At 47.9% G+C, this 15,488-nt stretch overlaps 1 protein-coding gene across 1 annotated transcript; it reads right to left on the reverse strand.

Moving 5' to 3' along the window:
* Window positions 1–5,225: 5,225 nt before the first annotated feature.
* KCNJ11 (potassium inwardly rectifying channel subfamily J member 11) lies at window positions 5,226–10,508 on the reverse strand. The gene is made up of 2 exons (XM_032948956.2): window positions 9,760–10,508; window positions 5,226–7,004 (listed from the first exon to the last, which is right to left on the reverse strand). Exon 2 carries the CDS (start codon window positions 6,963–6,965, stop codon window positions 5,790–5,792), a length of 1,176 nt encoding a protein of 391 aa, XP_032804847.1. The 5' UTR covers window positions 6,966–7,004; window positions 9,760–10,508; the 3' UTR covers window positions 5,226–5,789.
* Window positions 10,509–15,488: the final 4,980 nt, after the last annotated feature.

Genomic DNA, 15,488 nt, shown 5'->3' on the forward strand with positions numbered 1-15,488 from the left:
CAGGAGGGTCCTACCAGGGTTTTGAACAGTCGGCAGTGACGTTTGCTACGTGTATCCCAACTGAGTGATCTGCGGTGTAATTTAAAAAATATATATTTTGGACCGTGACGCCGGCAAAAACAATGGCCTCGTCTTGCGAACGACGTCACGGGATCTTTATTGTCCACTGTACAGCAGACGGCGAGTATTCTCACGGTTAACACACAAAACCACAGTAATAACCAGTGGCGGCCGCTGGAGTCGAACCGGGAACCTCTGTAAACAAGCAGCGAGTGCGCTGCCGCTAGGCCGTGTCAGAAAAAAAAACATCAATATGTCGTGGTGAGTACGGTAGAGTATAAAAAATATATTTTTTAAGCATTGCACATGCTAGCCTGATTATTAGTTGCTATTTTATAATTGATGCCAAATATATCATTTGCGTGAGAATGAACGCATGCAACAGAAGTCAATTGTATCTATATATGTGCAATTTTCACATTAATTTAAAAAAAAATACTTTCTGCGAACAAATACCAGTCACATGAGATGAACAGAGTGCATTTCCCGAGCTTTTATTCGCCTGTGTATAAACAGAGCAATGGACGTGTATAAAGCACACCAGGTGACGCACTCGCACAAAGCATGACTACGCTCCTCTATTAATAAGAGATGTCATTGAAATGTTTCAATACTAATGGGTTGTTCCACATCACCAAGAGTAAGTTTCATATGAAGCGCGCCTAGAAAGATAGCTACAAAAAGAAACAGATGCTCAACAATTCCGATAATTATAAAATCATCATTATCTTCCGTGATCAATCCACTGCTGGATAGAAGTCTCTCCAAGCCGTCACCATCTCTCACAATCCGTGATGTATTAATCCACCATAAGACCTGCGCACGAGTTAATTTCATCACTTTGTCTCCTTGCTGGACGTATTCAACTCCTTGGCTGCCACTCCATTATTAATCTTGATCGCTGGCCATCATGCTTTCGAGTTGACATGTCTCATGCAAGCACACTCAGTTTTATTAACAGTTTGAACTATGTCTTTAATCTGCTTATGTTCCATAATCCACGTCTTCCCCTTTCCAGCTCTCAATGTAAATTCCAAGCATCTCATCATGCCGTGCACACTTTTTTTTACCTTTGTTTCATTTACTTTGTTAATGTCCATTATTCATTCGCATGTCTCGGGGAGGTAGTTTGCACCGGTTAAAACTATCTTGTTTAGGGACATTGGTAAGTTACGTTTCATTATCAAGTTAATTTCTCCCAGTGACACTCGAATATATTTTCTGAAAATGTAATTAGCGAAATCAAGGCAGAAAGACAAACGGTGAAAGTATTAATTGTTGTATTTCAGATTAATTAACAACAGTCAATATAATGAGCAATGCTAATCAACTACAGGAAATTATAAAATATCTTTACAAAGGTGGCTACAAAGTTGGCCTGAAGATAAATAAGATAATATACATGTGGTATAATATACATGTGTTATAATCATATCCTTTCATGTATTAGAGTTTGGCTCCATGTGGAAGGAAACTGGAGTACCCAGAGAAAACCAACGCATTTGAGTGGATAACACTCACAGGTCCGCACAGATGGATTCAATCCACTTGCTGTACTGCCACCTGTTGGCCACTTTAAACGTTGAGCTAACGTTTTAGGCAATGGTCCTTCTCCAAGAAGAAATATGGAATCAATCTATACTTATTAATAAAAGTACATTTTAACTGATAGACCCTTGCAAATCAACTGCTGCGTCAATGCCATGTCGATCATGGGAGTCGTCTGACCATACTTCACCACGCTGGTCAGCAGGGGTCTGTGAAAGATGGGGTTCATCACGCAAGATATATCACTCGCCACTGAAGTTAGCCGTGGCCAGGAATCGAACTCCAGGGTTTAAAGCAGAGTGCACTATTCATTACGTTACAGCTCCACCCACACTTGTATCACCATCACTAACATCGGAAAATCATTCGTGCCGAATCAAACGAAAGCCTTAATAAGGGTGGTGTGTTGCTCACCAGTACTCTTTGCCGAGGCTGCTTTTGGGAGTGCAGCAGCTTCGCGTGCAATTCACTCCACAACCGTGTGCCTCCTCCGTAGGGTTGCAACCTCTATGGTACAAAACACATATCACGGGAAGAAAAATATCTCACAATACTAGGAGAGGGGAGAATGACGTGCAAATGCATTGTCTTGAGTGTGTATTATCACAGCAATTGACATTGGATGTCCCGTGAAGACTTACACAATTTGCATTGGCTATTGCAAAACGAGGATGATCCTGGTAAAACCAGGACAGGAGGCAACCCGACTTCTTCAGCTCTGCAAATAAACACATGGGGGTTGTCATTTCCGAACAGATTAGACCCAAAGCATCGGAGGCTGTCAGGATCAACAGAGGTTGTTTGAATTTTCTAATTCAAAGTCTGCAGTCGAACCTGATTATCAGCAGCTTCGGGTGCAGTGCCTGGGTTATCATGTCACCCCTCAACACTTACTCCTCACCATGGCAACCGAATTAATCCCTGAGTCATATTTTAAAAAAATAAGCCAATGCTGCTGTGCTCAGTCTTGCAGAAGCGTTCCTCACGTGACATAGGGATTATCTCAATAGAGCAATTCTCAAACTCCAACCCATGGAGTTCCCAAGTCAATCTGGAAAAAAACACCAAAATTCGGAATTGGAGGCACAGTGGCAAGATGTCAAATGAGACATCGACACCGCCAAGAGTAAATGCAACTAAATATATTTTTTAAAATTATTATTTAGTCACCATTTAATTGCCACCCTTAGTTACCACCTGCCATGAGGAATTTGACCAGCTCTGCGGTAGGACACCGGCTCATGGACTGGAGGGACCCAGAGGCAGAACCTGCGCTCACACCGTGGAGTTGCACGAACCACCGCCGCTCGACACGGGAGGAACCCCACGGTGTATTTAACTTGTCCACCGTAAAAGTATAACTGGTGGCTTGCGTGTACAGTGCAAGGCCATTAAGACGCTCCGTCATAAAGTGCCCTGTCGCCCGTGACAGGTGGCGCGCGTGCGTGCGCGCGTGCGTGCACACGTGGATGCGTGCGCGTGCACACGTGGATGCGTGTGCACGCTCCCCCCCCCAACCCCCACTGCGCTTTTCATGGCTGGCTGCGTGTCTGTGCTTCATTTCATGCGGCCAATGCCTGTCTTGCGTGAAGCCGCTGAAGCGGCTATAGCAACTGCCCCTTCCTTCCCTCCCGTAGCAAAGATTAGCGCGGTTGGCTACGTGCGGCGTGCGAAAGAAGTTCAGCATGTTCTTTGGTTCTTTCGGTAAAGTCACGTAGAATGAGAATAAAATAATAAGTTAATACAAAATAAAATTCTCACGACGTTTATTTATTTATTATTTTATTCTCATTCTACGTGGTGACTTTACCGAAAGAACCAAAGAAGATGAATCCTTGCAGTCACGAAAGCTTTAAATCTAAATTTAAGTTCATCATGCATTGCACACGTACGGCCTTTCGCCAGACTTGCCTTCGACAGAAGGTGAGCTAACGGACGGGGCAGAGGGCCCTGTCCGTAGGGTTTGCTACACAAAGCTCCCACCCACCAAGGTTGTGCAAGAGTCTAGTGACTGGATAGTGTATTTAGCAATCACTGATTTGGCCTTGCCCATTGCTGCATCGGTCATTTCGTTAATTCGAGGTTTGAAATAAAACCCCCCCAAAAAACACGTGCTTGCTAGCATGGCTGCAGTACTGTTGGACGAAGTTGTATTATGTACAAGTACAGCGTGTTTTGTCAGTCCACTGCAACATGAGGGTCTCCCCACATCGTGTGTCGTGTGCGTGATCAACATTGATGTGTTCCACTTTCACCAAACAGTATATATGCTGCTTGAAATATTAACTATACAGATGTAGCCTTTGAAATCGTTTCTCTGTATTGAGCTGTATCTTGTAATGATGTGTTGCCGGTATTGTTTGTGAATGTTCAGTAGACAGGTTTCCCTCGCTGTGTGCGGTTGCAGATAGATACGTTCCAAGAAAATGGTGCACAGAGCACGAGACAGCTGTCTGCCGAGTAGCGCACAAAGTCCACACTACACAACGTCGTCCCACGTCTGACCCCATGACCACCACATAGGAGTGAGGTCAAACCGTATATCGCGAATTTTGAGTAGGAATCGGTTAGCCATATATACGTGAAATCGCACAAACACTCTTTCAGGTTATGGCAAAGCTGTGTTCCTGGCAAGGACGCAAGAGAAAAGACAAAGCACATGATTTTTCCATGACATAGCAAATGCAGATTTTTTTCAAATTTGTCATGACCGAGTTTTAACTAAAGGACACTGAATTGAGTGAACAGTAGCACTCAATGAGATTATTGCATATGCCGTAAAAAAATTATTTAACAATATTCATCACCAATAATATTTAAAATGTGAGATGTGTCATCTCCTCAACCCAACTGCTGCTGAGACCATCATCCATGCCTAATTCACATCCCGACTGGAATATTGCAATTCTCTCCTTTATGACCTTCCAAAATATCTCATCTCCAATCTGTAGTTGATCCAAAATGCTGCTGTTACATTTGTCACCCACACCCGTAACCGTAAGTAAACGAGACCACTCAGTACTCCAATCCCTCCATTCGCTCCCAATCCAATCCACAATCAATTTCAAGATTGCACTCAAGATCCTCAGTGGGCTTGCCCCTATCTCTCTGCTCTCATCCCACTGCACTCCCCACTGTGCACTTTCTGTTCCAGAAACTAAGGAGTTATATCGATGCCCCCAGTCAACCTTCAATAAGTTATAGGCCTCTCATTTTGCCCCTGCAATCTGGAATTTCCTGCATCCAGCCGTACGTGCTGTGTATTCCCTGCCTCTGTTCAAGTCCAAGGTTCAGACCTTCCTTTTTCCCCTCTGCCTATGATCGACCGACTGCCTCTCTACAAAATAAATATTTCCACTGTTTTTGTTCAGCGCCTTGAGATATGGCTGCATTTAGACGCTATATAAATCCAAATTGCATTGTACGCCCTCAACCCTTGGAATCTACTGACTCCATGACAAGTGGAGTAAGGCTTAGAGCAATCCATTTAAGACTTTCCCTGCTCCATTAGGTGCGAGCCTACGTATTGTATTACACACTCAATCACTTGCCCAGGCATTAAAATACAACGGCTCTACGTTTGTTAAAGTTTTGGCTTTCAAAAAGAGAGCACAGTATTAATGATATATTACGCTTTTATTGAGACAATTGTAAAAATCCAAGTTCCATGCACAATATATATTGCTTTTTTGTGCTTAAAAGTGTACAGTTTATACAGCAATATACAGCTTCCAAAAACATTGTCGTCTTCCTCAAATTAGCCCTTACCTGGCCAGTACAATAATTTGCTCAAATTGGCTGTTGAGTGCTGATTTCCAAAAACATTTAAATCATCCACACAAAATGAGCAGAAACGAACCTCGCCGAGCTCTACTCAACACTGAAAGCAAGACGCGCAAACTCAGCAAACAAATCATAGCGCCGGTGTCATTTCAATTCAAGCAACACTCTTTGCAGTTTCCATCTTGGCCTTCGGATTGTTTTAGCAGCATTTCAAAGTGAACAAGCAAATGGCATTTTATGCCGAAGCCAACTGTCGGAAAAAAAGTTCAAGGCAACAAAAATATACCGATGTAAATGAGTTTTTTTTTCTTCCATATATATTAAAAATGCCATTTAACGATCATTTTCCTTTAGAAAACAACAGTGGCTTTTTAAATTGTGCTGAGGCATGGTTGGCATCATGAAAAGCGAGGTTGCTGCGTCTCCAAAATCCCCGACGCGCGCCGCTCCTCCGCGTGCCTCCTGCGTGTGGCATTCTGGGCCCTCTGTGAGCTCGACGCCGGCAGCGCTCCATGCTGCTCGTCCAAGTCCCGCGCGCTGCACCGCGGCGTGGCCACGCGCGTCGTGTTCCCGAACTTGGAGTAGTCCACTGAGAACTTGCCCTCCTCCTCCGTGACGATAGACACGAAGCGGTGACCCCACAGGATCTCGTCGGGCAGGTAGGACGTCCTGGCCTGCGTCGTGATGCCCGTGGTCTCCACAACGCCCTCCAGGATGATGACCACCTCGATGTTTTCGTGCTGGAGGGAGTTGGGTGTAAGCAGGTACAGGGGGCTCTTGCTGTCTATCGTGTGGCAGATGATGAGCGGGGACACGAGGAAGATGCCGTTGGTGCCGATGGGGTTCTCCATCTGAATGTCGACCTGGTCGATGGGTATCACCTCACCCTCGGGCGTGGTGGTCTTTTTCACCACCTGCATGTGGATGCTGGCGCCGATGATCATGCTCTTGCGCAGGTCGCCCACGCGGAACATGAAGCAGAGCCTGCCGTTGCGCGGGGCGATGACGGCGTGCTTGCTGAAGATGAGCGTCTCGGCGCGCCGGTGCGCCTGCGCCGTCTTCATGAAGATGCAGCCCAGCATGATGGCGTTGATGATGAGGCCCACGATGTTCTGCACGATGAGCATCGTGATGGCCAGCGGGCACTCCTCCGTGATCATGCGGCCCCCGAATCCGATGGTCACCTGCACCTCGATGGAGAAGAGGAAGGCCGAGGTGAAGGAGTGCACGGCCGTGACGCACGGGTTCGGCGCGTTCTCCACGCGGTCCAGGTCGCCGTGCGAGAAGGCGATGAGCCACCAGATTATGGCGAAGAGCAGCCAGCTGCACAGGAAGCTCATGGTGAAGATGACGAGCGTGTGCGGCCATTTGAGGTCCACGAGTGTGGTGAAGACGTCCTGGAGGAAGCGGCCCTGCTCGCGGATGTTCCTGTGGGCAACGTTGCAGGCGCCGTTCTTGCGGACGAAGCGCGCCTTGCGAGGACGCGGTCGCTGCTTGGGCTGGTGGCCCACCTCGTCCTCGGCTAGGCGGGTGAGCACGTACTCCTCGGCGAGGAGGCCCTTCCTAGCCAACATTGCTGCCGGCTCTCGCCCGCACCATCACGTCCGCTGGACCTGACGGCGACAGGCGGGAGGACAGCAGGCGCAAATCACTTTCACTGCTCGCCAGCTGAGACGCTATCTACACTATGAAATGTTACAATCAGATATCTACCCCCCCCCCCCCCCCCTCCATGCCACCGACTCGCTTTGGCTTTGAAGAAGGGCCCTTTCCCGAAACGTCGCCCGTGATGGTTTCTTAAAAAAAAAGCATAGGCTAATGTTATAGACATGGGTGCTGAGCTGTTGTTCTTATGCACAGCTGCCGACGACGTATCATAAACGTGTTCCTTCTTGTGTGGCGAGCGTATAGAGGGGGCACTGGGACCGCGTGAGAAAGTACGAGGGTTGAGTCCTGCAGCCGGGTAAACAAAAGGCTGACTGAGACGCTCCGCTATTCCACGTGCGATCTCAAGGCATCAGGTCCCGCGCCACGCGCAAGCAGAGACAGGCTTACTCGAGAAAAACACAATCAACTGATTCACACCCGAGGCAATTAGGCTTAATGATGTAATCCCATTGTTTGTCGACAACACGGATACACCCACACACACAGACCCACGCGAGGCGTGTATGCGTAAAACGTGACACGCACGTGGTCACGATTCGTAATTCGTCCGTGAGATGCCACTGTAACGGTGTCCGTGTGTGAATCCTCCCGATTATGCTATCGAGCAAATTACGACAATGCACGCGTGGAGACATTAAACCCGCGCACCAATTGCGAGATTCCGCGGATACACACACACACCCCATCTTAACACACAGGGACAGGTATGGGCTCATAAACACACCTCATCTTAACACACAGGGACAGGTATGGGCTCATACACACACACACCTATTAACACACAGGGACAGGTATGGGCTCATACACACACACCTCCTCTTAACACACAGGGATGGGTATGGGTTCACACACACACACCTTCTCTTAACACACAGTGACAGGTATGGGCTCATACACACACACCTCTTAACACACAGGGACAGGTATGGGCTCATACACACACACCTCCTCTTAACACACAGGGACGGGTATGGGCTCACACACACACCTCATCTTAACACACAGTGACAGGTATGGGCTCATACACACCTCATCTTAACACGCAGGGACAGGTATGGGCTCACAGACACACACCTCCTCTTAACACACAGGGACAGGTATGGGCTCATACATATACACACACACCTCTTAACACACAGTGACAGGTATGGGCTCACAGACACACACACACCTCCTCTTAACACACAGGGACAGGTATGGGCTCATACACACACACACCTCCTCTTAACACACAGGGACAGGTATGGGCTCACACACACACACACACCTCCTCTTAACACACAGGGACAGATATGGGCTAACAGACACACACCTCCTCTTAACACACAGGGACAGGTATGGGCTCACAGACACACACACACCTCCTCTTAACACACAGGGACAGGTATGGGCTCACATACATACACACACCTCTTAACGCACAGGGACAGGTATGGGCTCACACACACACACCTCCTCTTAACACACAGGGACAGGTATGGGCTCATACACACACACCTCATCTTAACACACAGGGACAGGTATGGGCTCACAGACACACACCTCCTCTTAACACACAGGGACAGGTATGGGCTCACACACACACACACCTCCTCTTAACACACAGGGACAGGTATGGGCTCATACACACACACACCTCCTCTTAACACACAGTGACAGGTATGGGCTCACACACACACCTCCTCTTAACACACAGGGACAGGTATGGGCTCACACACACACACACCTCCTCTTAACACACAGGGACAGGTATGGGCTCACAGACACACACACCTCTTAACACACAGGGACAGGTATGGGCTCACACACACACACCTCCTCTTAACACACAGTGACAGGTATGGGCTCGCAGACACACCTCCTCTTAACACACAGGGACAGGTATGGGCTCACAGACACACACCTCCTCTTAACACACAGTGACAGGTATGGGCTCACAGACACACACCTCATCTTAACACACAGTGACAGGTATGGGGTCACAGACACACACACACCTCTTAACACACAGGGACAGGTATGGGCTCACAGACACACCCCTCCTCTTAACACACAGGGACAGGTATGGGCTCACACACACACACGCCTCCTCTTAACACACAGGGTCAGGTATGGGCTCACACACACACAGACACCTTCTCTTAACACACAGGGACAGGTATGGGCTCACACACACACAGACACACACCTCCTTAAGATACTTTTGGGGCGAGTGTTGCTAACGAGGAGGTGTGTGTGTGTCTGTGACCCTACGGAGGTCGGCATGGTAGACGAGGGGGTCCGGTGCCCAGCACCACGACGGACCGCCTTTGTCTCCCCGATGTTTACACACCGCATCAGATACCAATTTAAGGCCGAGTCGACCCAGGGGAGTCCCAGGACCGGTGTGGATATCACTCGCCACTGAACGAGAGACAGTGTCCTGGAATCGAACGAAGGTCAAATGGATTCATAATGCAATTCGTCAAATCGCTATCACCACAGCTTTCTACAAGGTAGCCCCGTAAATAGCCTTAACGAGACTGTTGGGGCAAGTGCTGCTAGCGATCATCGGCACACACGAGGTGGGGTGGGTGGCCAGCACCACGCCCGGCCGCCTTTGTCTCTCCCCCAGTGTGCGACGTTTACCACACACCGCACCGGGTACTCAGTTGAGGCTGAGCCGACCTACAACGTCAACGCGCTCGCTCGCTCGCTCACCAATTCTGCCGGCGGCTGCAGCTGCCGGCGAGCAGCAGAGGGGATGGTGGTGGTGGAGGAGGAGGTGGAGGCGAGACGAGACGTCCACGTGCCTCCTTTGTCCTCGGTTGGGGAATCGTGAACGGGCACAGCAGCGGCGGCAGCCCTCTGCGAGGACGCGCGCCTCCTCCTCGCACGTCGGGGTGGTGGTGGTGGTGGCGGCGTCTCCCTGTCGGACCCTGCTATGCTCGGCACCCCCCCGAGGCTCAACGGCGAAGCGAAGTCGAGCGAGCGTCATGTGCCCGACAGCGGCGGAGTCGCGTTTCTCCAGGAATAGATCTCCTCCTCTTGACAAGTGACCGCCTGCGATGATGATGATGATGACGGTGGTGGTGGCGGCACGATTTCGTTCCCCGTCACCCCCACCCACCCACCCACCAGCGCCGACTTCAGTTGATGCGGGCGGCGTGAGAAGCCGCATGTGGAATGACCGCTTGTGGGATGATCGAAGCAATGAGGGAGCGAGAGAGAGAGAGAGGAGGCTCAGAGGAGGGGGAGGTCGGGGAGTGGAGCGAGATAGTGAGGGTAGAGGTGGGTGGTGGTGGTGGGGGGGGTGATGCATGTGCGCACGGATGCGCTTTGCGCAAGACGCGCTGGGGATGGGGGCACCAACAACACCAACACCACGCGGGTCCAGGCAGATGAACGCGTAGTGCTCAGCACACACTCTCAGAGATCCATCCGCCTGTTATTCCGTGAAGCTCTTCTTCACAGACTGTTGGAGCACGTGCTGTGAGCCATCGCTCACAGCACGTGCTCCCGCCACACGAGGTGGAGCTATAAACTCGGGCTGAACGATTTGGGGAAAACGTCTAATCGCGATGATTTTTCTGACAGATAATTGCGATTTGATTTGCGATTAAAATTTGTTTAAGTCAAGCTTCTTGTTCAATATTGACAGTGTAGTAGATTTAAAACACGTGATGGAGCATTGCCACGTGATACCAACAAAATATGAACTGCTCTCTATATATTCTAATGCAAGGATGAGAACTTAAAAGATATGATTTGCTTCCAACATGCATTTATTAAAATGTTTTAATTGAAATAGAACAATCAAACATAGAACAATTGTTAAGGTAAATAAAGAAAGTTATAATAACACGAAATAAAACAATTCCACTAAGAAAGTAATAGGACTTTTGAAATCACAAAAAATCGCAGCCTTTGCGATTTGCTAATCGCATTGTTTCAAATTGCGATTTCTATTCGAAATCGATTAATCGTTCAGCCCGAGTATAAACGTAGACCTCACGCGGTTGTGTTGCGCGTATCAGTGCCTAAGGTGTCCGGCGGCCAAACACGTGGGCATCGCCCTGTGCGGGCGATTAGATCAGCGCCCTTCTTTCACCACCACCACCACCACCTTCACCTACCCACCAACATTCACGTGGAATTATATCAATCACGGTTTACGAATTACAGGTTAGAAGCAAGCGTACACGGTACGTGATCCCACACCCTTGGGTGGTTAGTAAATTAACTGCTGCGCCACCATGTTGTATATGTTGGGTATGAACATTTAATGAAAATAATCAAAATTAAATGAAATTTGGAAAAATGCGTAATTACCCAAGATTATGGTAATTTGTGTAATTATATTAATGTATGCGATTATGCCAATGTAGGCTTAGCTTCGTTGCCCAGGGTGGTATCATCAATCGGGATAATCAATTAATTGTATGCAGTTATGCAGGTGTGATGTAAGTATGCCAGATTAAGCTCGGCTTCGTTGTCTAGGTTCGTATTATCGATCGGTATAATACAATTATTCTCGTTTTAACATTTACTGATTATGTATTAGTGTGTTATGTCAGGTCTCCAAATTCAAATCTCACCGCAGGATACAGTTCTTATAATTAAGATTATTATGCATGAACTTAGGAAAGAAACACTCAAACACTTCTGTGCTAAGCAATTTTAATTTCTAAACCTTAACACTCTAATATGCGAATTCTTATGCTGGAAATTGTCAACACAGTACTCCAGGAGATGTTCCCCTCATTGATCCATACATTTAACCCTCAATGATCACGTTTGTTAACTGGGTAACAATACAATTGATTACTTCCTCAGAGTACGCGAGCATACACGGCGAGAGGAAAAGTCCTTAAACATTCATGCAACGATATTCATACGAAAGGCAATAAAAGCAAATTATACCCCAAAGGCAAAAGTGTACGTCAATAGATTCATCGGCAAGATTTTATAATTAACTAAATGTCTTGGAATAAGGGTGTGCAACGGGGTGCATGCCCTTATACGGGAGATTCTTATCTTTGGCTAAGTTTTAATTAATTCGTGGACAAGATTATATGATAAAGAAACAGGTTTAACACGATATTCTCTCTGTGAGCGTGTAGATTCGTGACGAAGGTTTCAAAAGTTTAGTTTATAATGATGAATCTATTGGTAATTTATGCGATTGGAAGAAAAATCACATAAAACAAAATAAGAAAAAAAATAATGTACTTATAAACGACGTATTTTTATCACTCGATGAGCCGCGATGCCTTCACGACCAGCTGATGGTTCATGCACTTTTCTAATTAGTCTTCTTATTGTGTGGGTGCTTGGATTGTCTCTTTGGTAAATTCTTGTGTGAGCAGACACCGGGAGCGTCGTGGGTTTGTGAGTGTGGGGGAGGGTATACGAACGACGGCTGGTTCCTTCTCTCTTGTCTTGGTTCCCAGCTGGTGCTGGACGGTGTGCGTGTGGGTCGAACCCACGGCGCGCCCGCTGGCGCCGACACTCTTGCTCACGGGCGGCCGGTCAGGCTCTTTCCCCTGCTGGATGAGCCGAGTCGGCACAACGCTTGTCCGCTGGCAGCTGGCACCCTCGCTTGGTGGCGCTGCTGCGTGCTCTCTCTCTTGCTCCGTCTCTCTCTGGCGGTGCCGATTGCGCGTGCAGCTGGTTCTCTGCAATGCTGGCTTGGTCGATGCTTGGCCCTCTCCGCCCTTTCTCGAGGTTGACTGCTTGACGCTGAGAATAATTTTCAGCGATACTCTGTCGGTCCATGCCGAACTCAGCACAGAGCATCACCTCGCCCCTCTTCTCTGCGATGCACCACACGCATTGTTGATCTCGAGGCCATGTGCCCGGAGCTGGCTTGCTGTCCTCTACCGAGCTGCTGTGTGTCTTCTTGTCGAGCTGTCCCTTGCCGAGCTGATGGTCGCCGTCTTCTGCCGCTGGTAGCTGTGATGAAATGTATGGCCCGTGTCTCTCTTTATATATGCCAAAAAAACGTATTTCTCTGCTCGCCTTCTCACAAAGGACCGGAACTTCCTTTGATCTCGCTCTGTGTTGTGGGGGGGGGGGGGTGTACGTGTGTCCGTGTGTGTGTGTTCTGATTTATTAAGCCATCTGTGTCTCTCCCTGGCTTGATTACTGTCGCCCTCAAGCCATCTTTTCATCCGTGGAACACAGATGCCCCACCTGCAATAAAAGCTATCTGTGGGAGTCACTTCCCTCACTCTGGGCGTTACATTCTTTGCTATCCCGCGCTGCGGGAAGACAAAGACGGTTGGGAGGCTCTTTTCCTATGGGATACAGTTTATCTTGGTTGTGTAAGTTTGACCTATTTCGCCTAATCTCTTCTGGATAACCCTCGGTTTAATACTGCATAATTATTATTTATGTTTCCCAATATTTGTGATTAAACATTATCATCACCACGTATTTCTTAGGGTTTATTAATTTTTGCTCCCTGACTGCATCCGGGGATCCGTGCTGTTATACTAGAGTAATTTTTATTATCTAATTTCCCGAGGTAAGAGAATTTGTTTTTGGCTTAGGAATAACCCTGAGTGCCAGAATTCTTCTTGATGCTTCGGTCAGGTCGTGTAGAAAATTATTAAAGGTGAAAATAACATCAGTATTGAATTAATGAATGAGGAGTAATGATCCACTGATGTAGATTGTGGCCTGGTTTTTAATTGGAGTGAGTGTGAGGATCGATAATGTTAGCTTCATCTTTGGTCGCTAAGTTTTGGAATTTTTACCATTTGTTAGAAGAAGCATGAAAAAGTTAACCAAAACGAAACGCCTGTTTGTTATCCTTCGTCCGGGGGCGTGTGTGTGTGCTTTTTTAATTTGACTTTATGACTGACCCTTTCCGTTGGTGGGAGGAGAGGGTGTCATTATCTTTGCGAGAGTGACAAGACAGCTGCTCGAAAAGGGGGGGGGGGGGGGTTGTGCTCCCAGCGACCCCGCGAGTGATTATATATAAAAATGTATATTGGCAAAATTATTAATATCAACAACAAAAATGGAAAAAGGCCTATATATACAACAGCCACCACTGTTTCCGTAATTCGCGAAGCTGGCGCTGCTACTAATACACTACCAAGGCCGAATCTTACAAAGAATGTGGCTCATCCGCCCACTGTGTGTGCAGACTAGGAGGGCTTTAAGTGCCACGCGTGTTGTGCGATTGAAGTCGCCGATCTCGAACAACGGACCGCATGGTAATGCCACTCGCTGCGCGCCTCGATCACCGTAGGGAGAATTTTAGATATTCATCAGCTCTGCCTGAAGCCATCCACCGGCTCTCTCACCGACCTCGGCATGAACGTAGACTGGCAGGAGGCTGCCACGGTCGCTGAAATCGTGACAATTTCTCACGGCGCCGCATGAAGGAACACAGAATCAGAACGTTTATTTAGACCCGAAGAATCCGACGACCTATGAAGCTCTGTTTCACAGATGTCGAGTAGGGTACGGGTCAGAAATTACAATTCAAAAACGTATAGGAGTGCAACGTATATGCAAGCTAAACAAGCCACTAAATAAATAAAGCACAAATTGCATAAGTACGTGCGTTGCTGCCGATTATTAAAAAAAAACAAATTCAGTCTTGGGTAAGGCAGCAAAAAGAACAAAAAATTGTCCCAGACCACACCAAGACCACACGCAGTCCCTCAATAAAATCGCACATTCAAATTGAACTATGGAGGCAAGCAAGGAGCAACGTCAGATAGCAGTCTCGCCGCTTTCGAAGACGTATTGCTCTCTTCAAGGCTTCCCACGCACGCACGAGCGGGGAGTTTAACCCGAGAATGAATCGCATCGCCTTCCAGGGTTATAAACGAACGCGGTGGCTCTCGTGGCGACACGACGATGTCGTCGGGACGAAACGGAAAAGAGTGCGACCCCGCTAGGCTCAAGTTCAGCCGGGTGCCGTGCAATTACAAATCCGGGAGTGCAGCTTCGAGTTTTCATATCCTCCGCACGCAGCCCAAATATCGCTAGACTTCAAACTGAGATTGTAACGCCCGATAAAAAAATGTCTTAGCCAAGCCCGAGCTGGGATATAAATAGTGAAAACAAAAACAAATTGCGTTGTAAAATGCGCGGGGCATGCCACGTGCAGTTCACCACAGCAGTCCTTATTTGCAATCTCGCATGATCTGGGGTTGTTCCGGGTCATTTAAGTTAATTTGTAAGTGAAATCAATAAATAAATGTTACTTTCAATCCACCAACGGGATGACGGCCTCCGCACCCTCACGTCGGTCATTGAGTTATGTGACCATACTTCACCCCGCTGGTCCGTGCGCTTTGGTGAAGGGTGGGGTGCGTTGCGCGGGGCCAGGTCTTATATCACTCGCCACTGACGTTAACCGTGGCTAGACAGCTAGTAAAATCAAATCAGTTTTTGTCGGGTGGTTCTTATCGCAGAGCGCGCTAACC

This window comes from Petromyzon marinus, chromosome 7, assembly GCF_048934315.1.
Source record: "Petromyzon marinus isolate PM22_M1 ecotype Great Lakes invasive population chromosome 7, UKy_Petmar_22M1.pri1.0, whole genome shotgun sequence".
NCBI classification, from domain to species: Eukaryota; Metazoa; Chordata; class Hyperoartia; order Petromyzontiformes; family Petromyzontidae; genus Petromyzon; species Petromyzon marinus.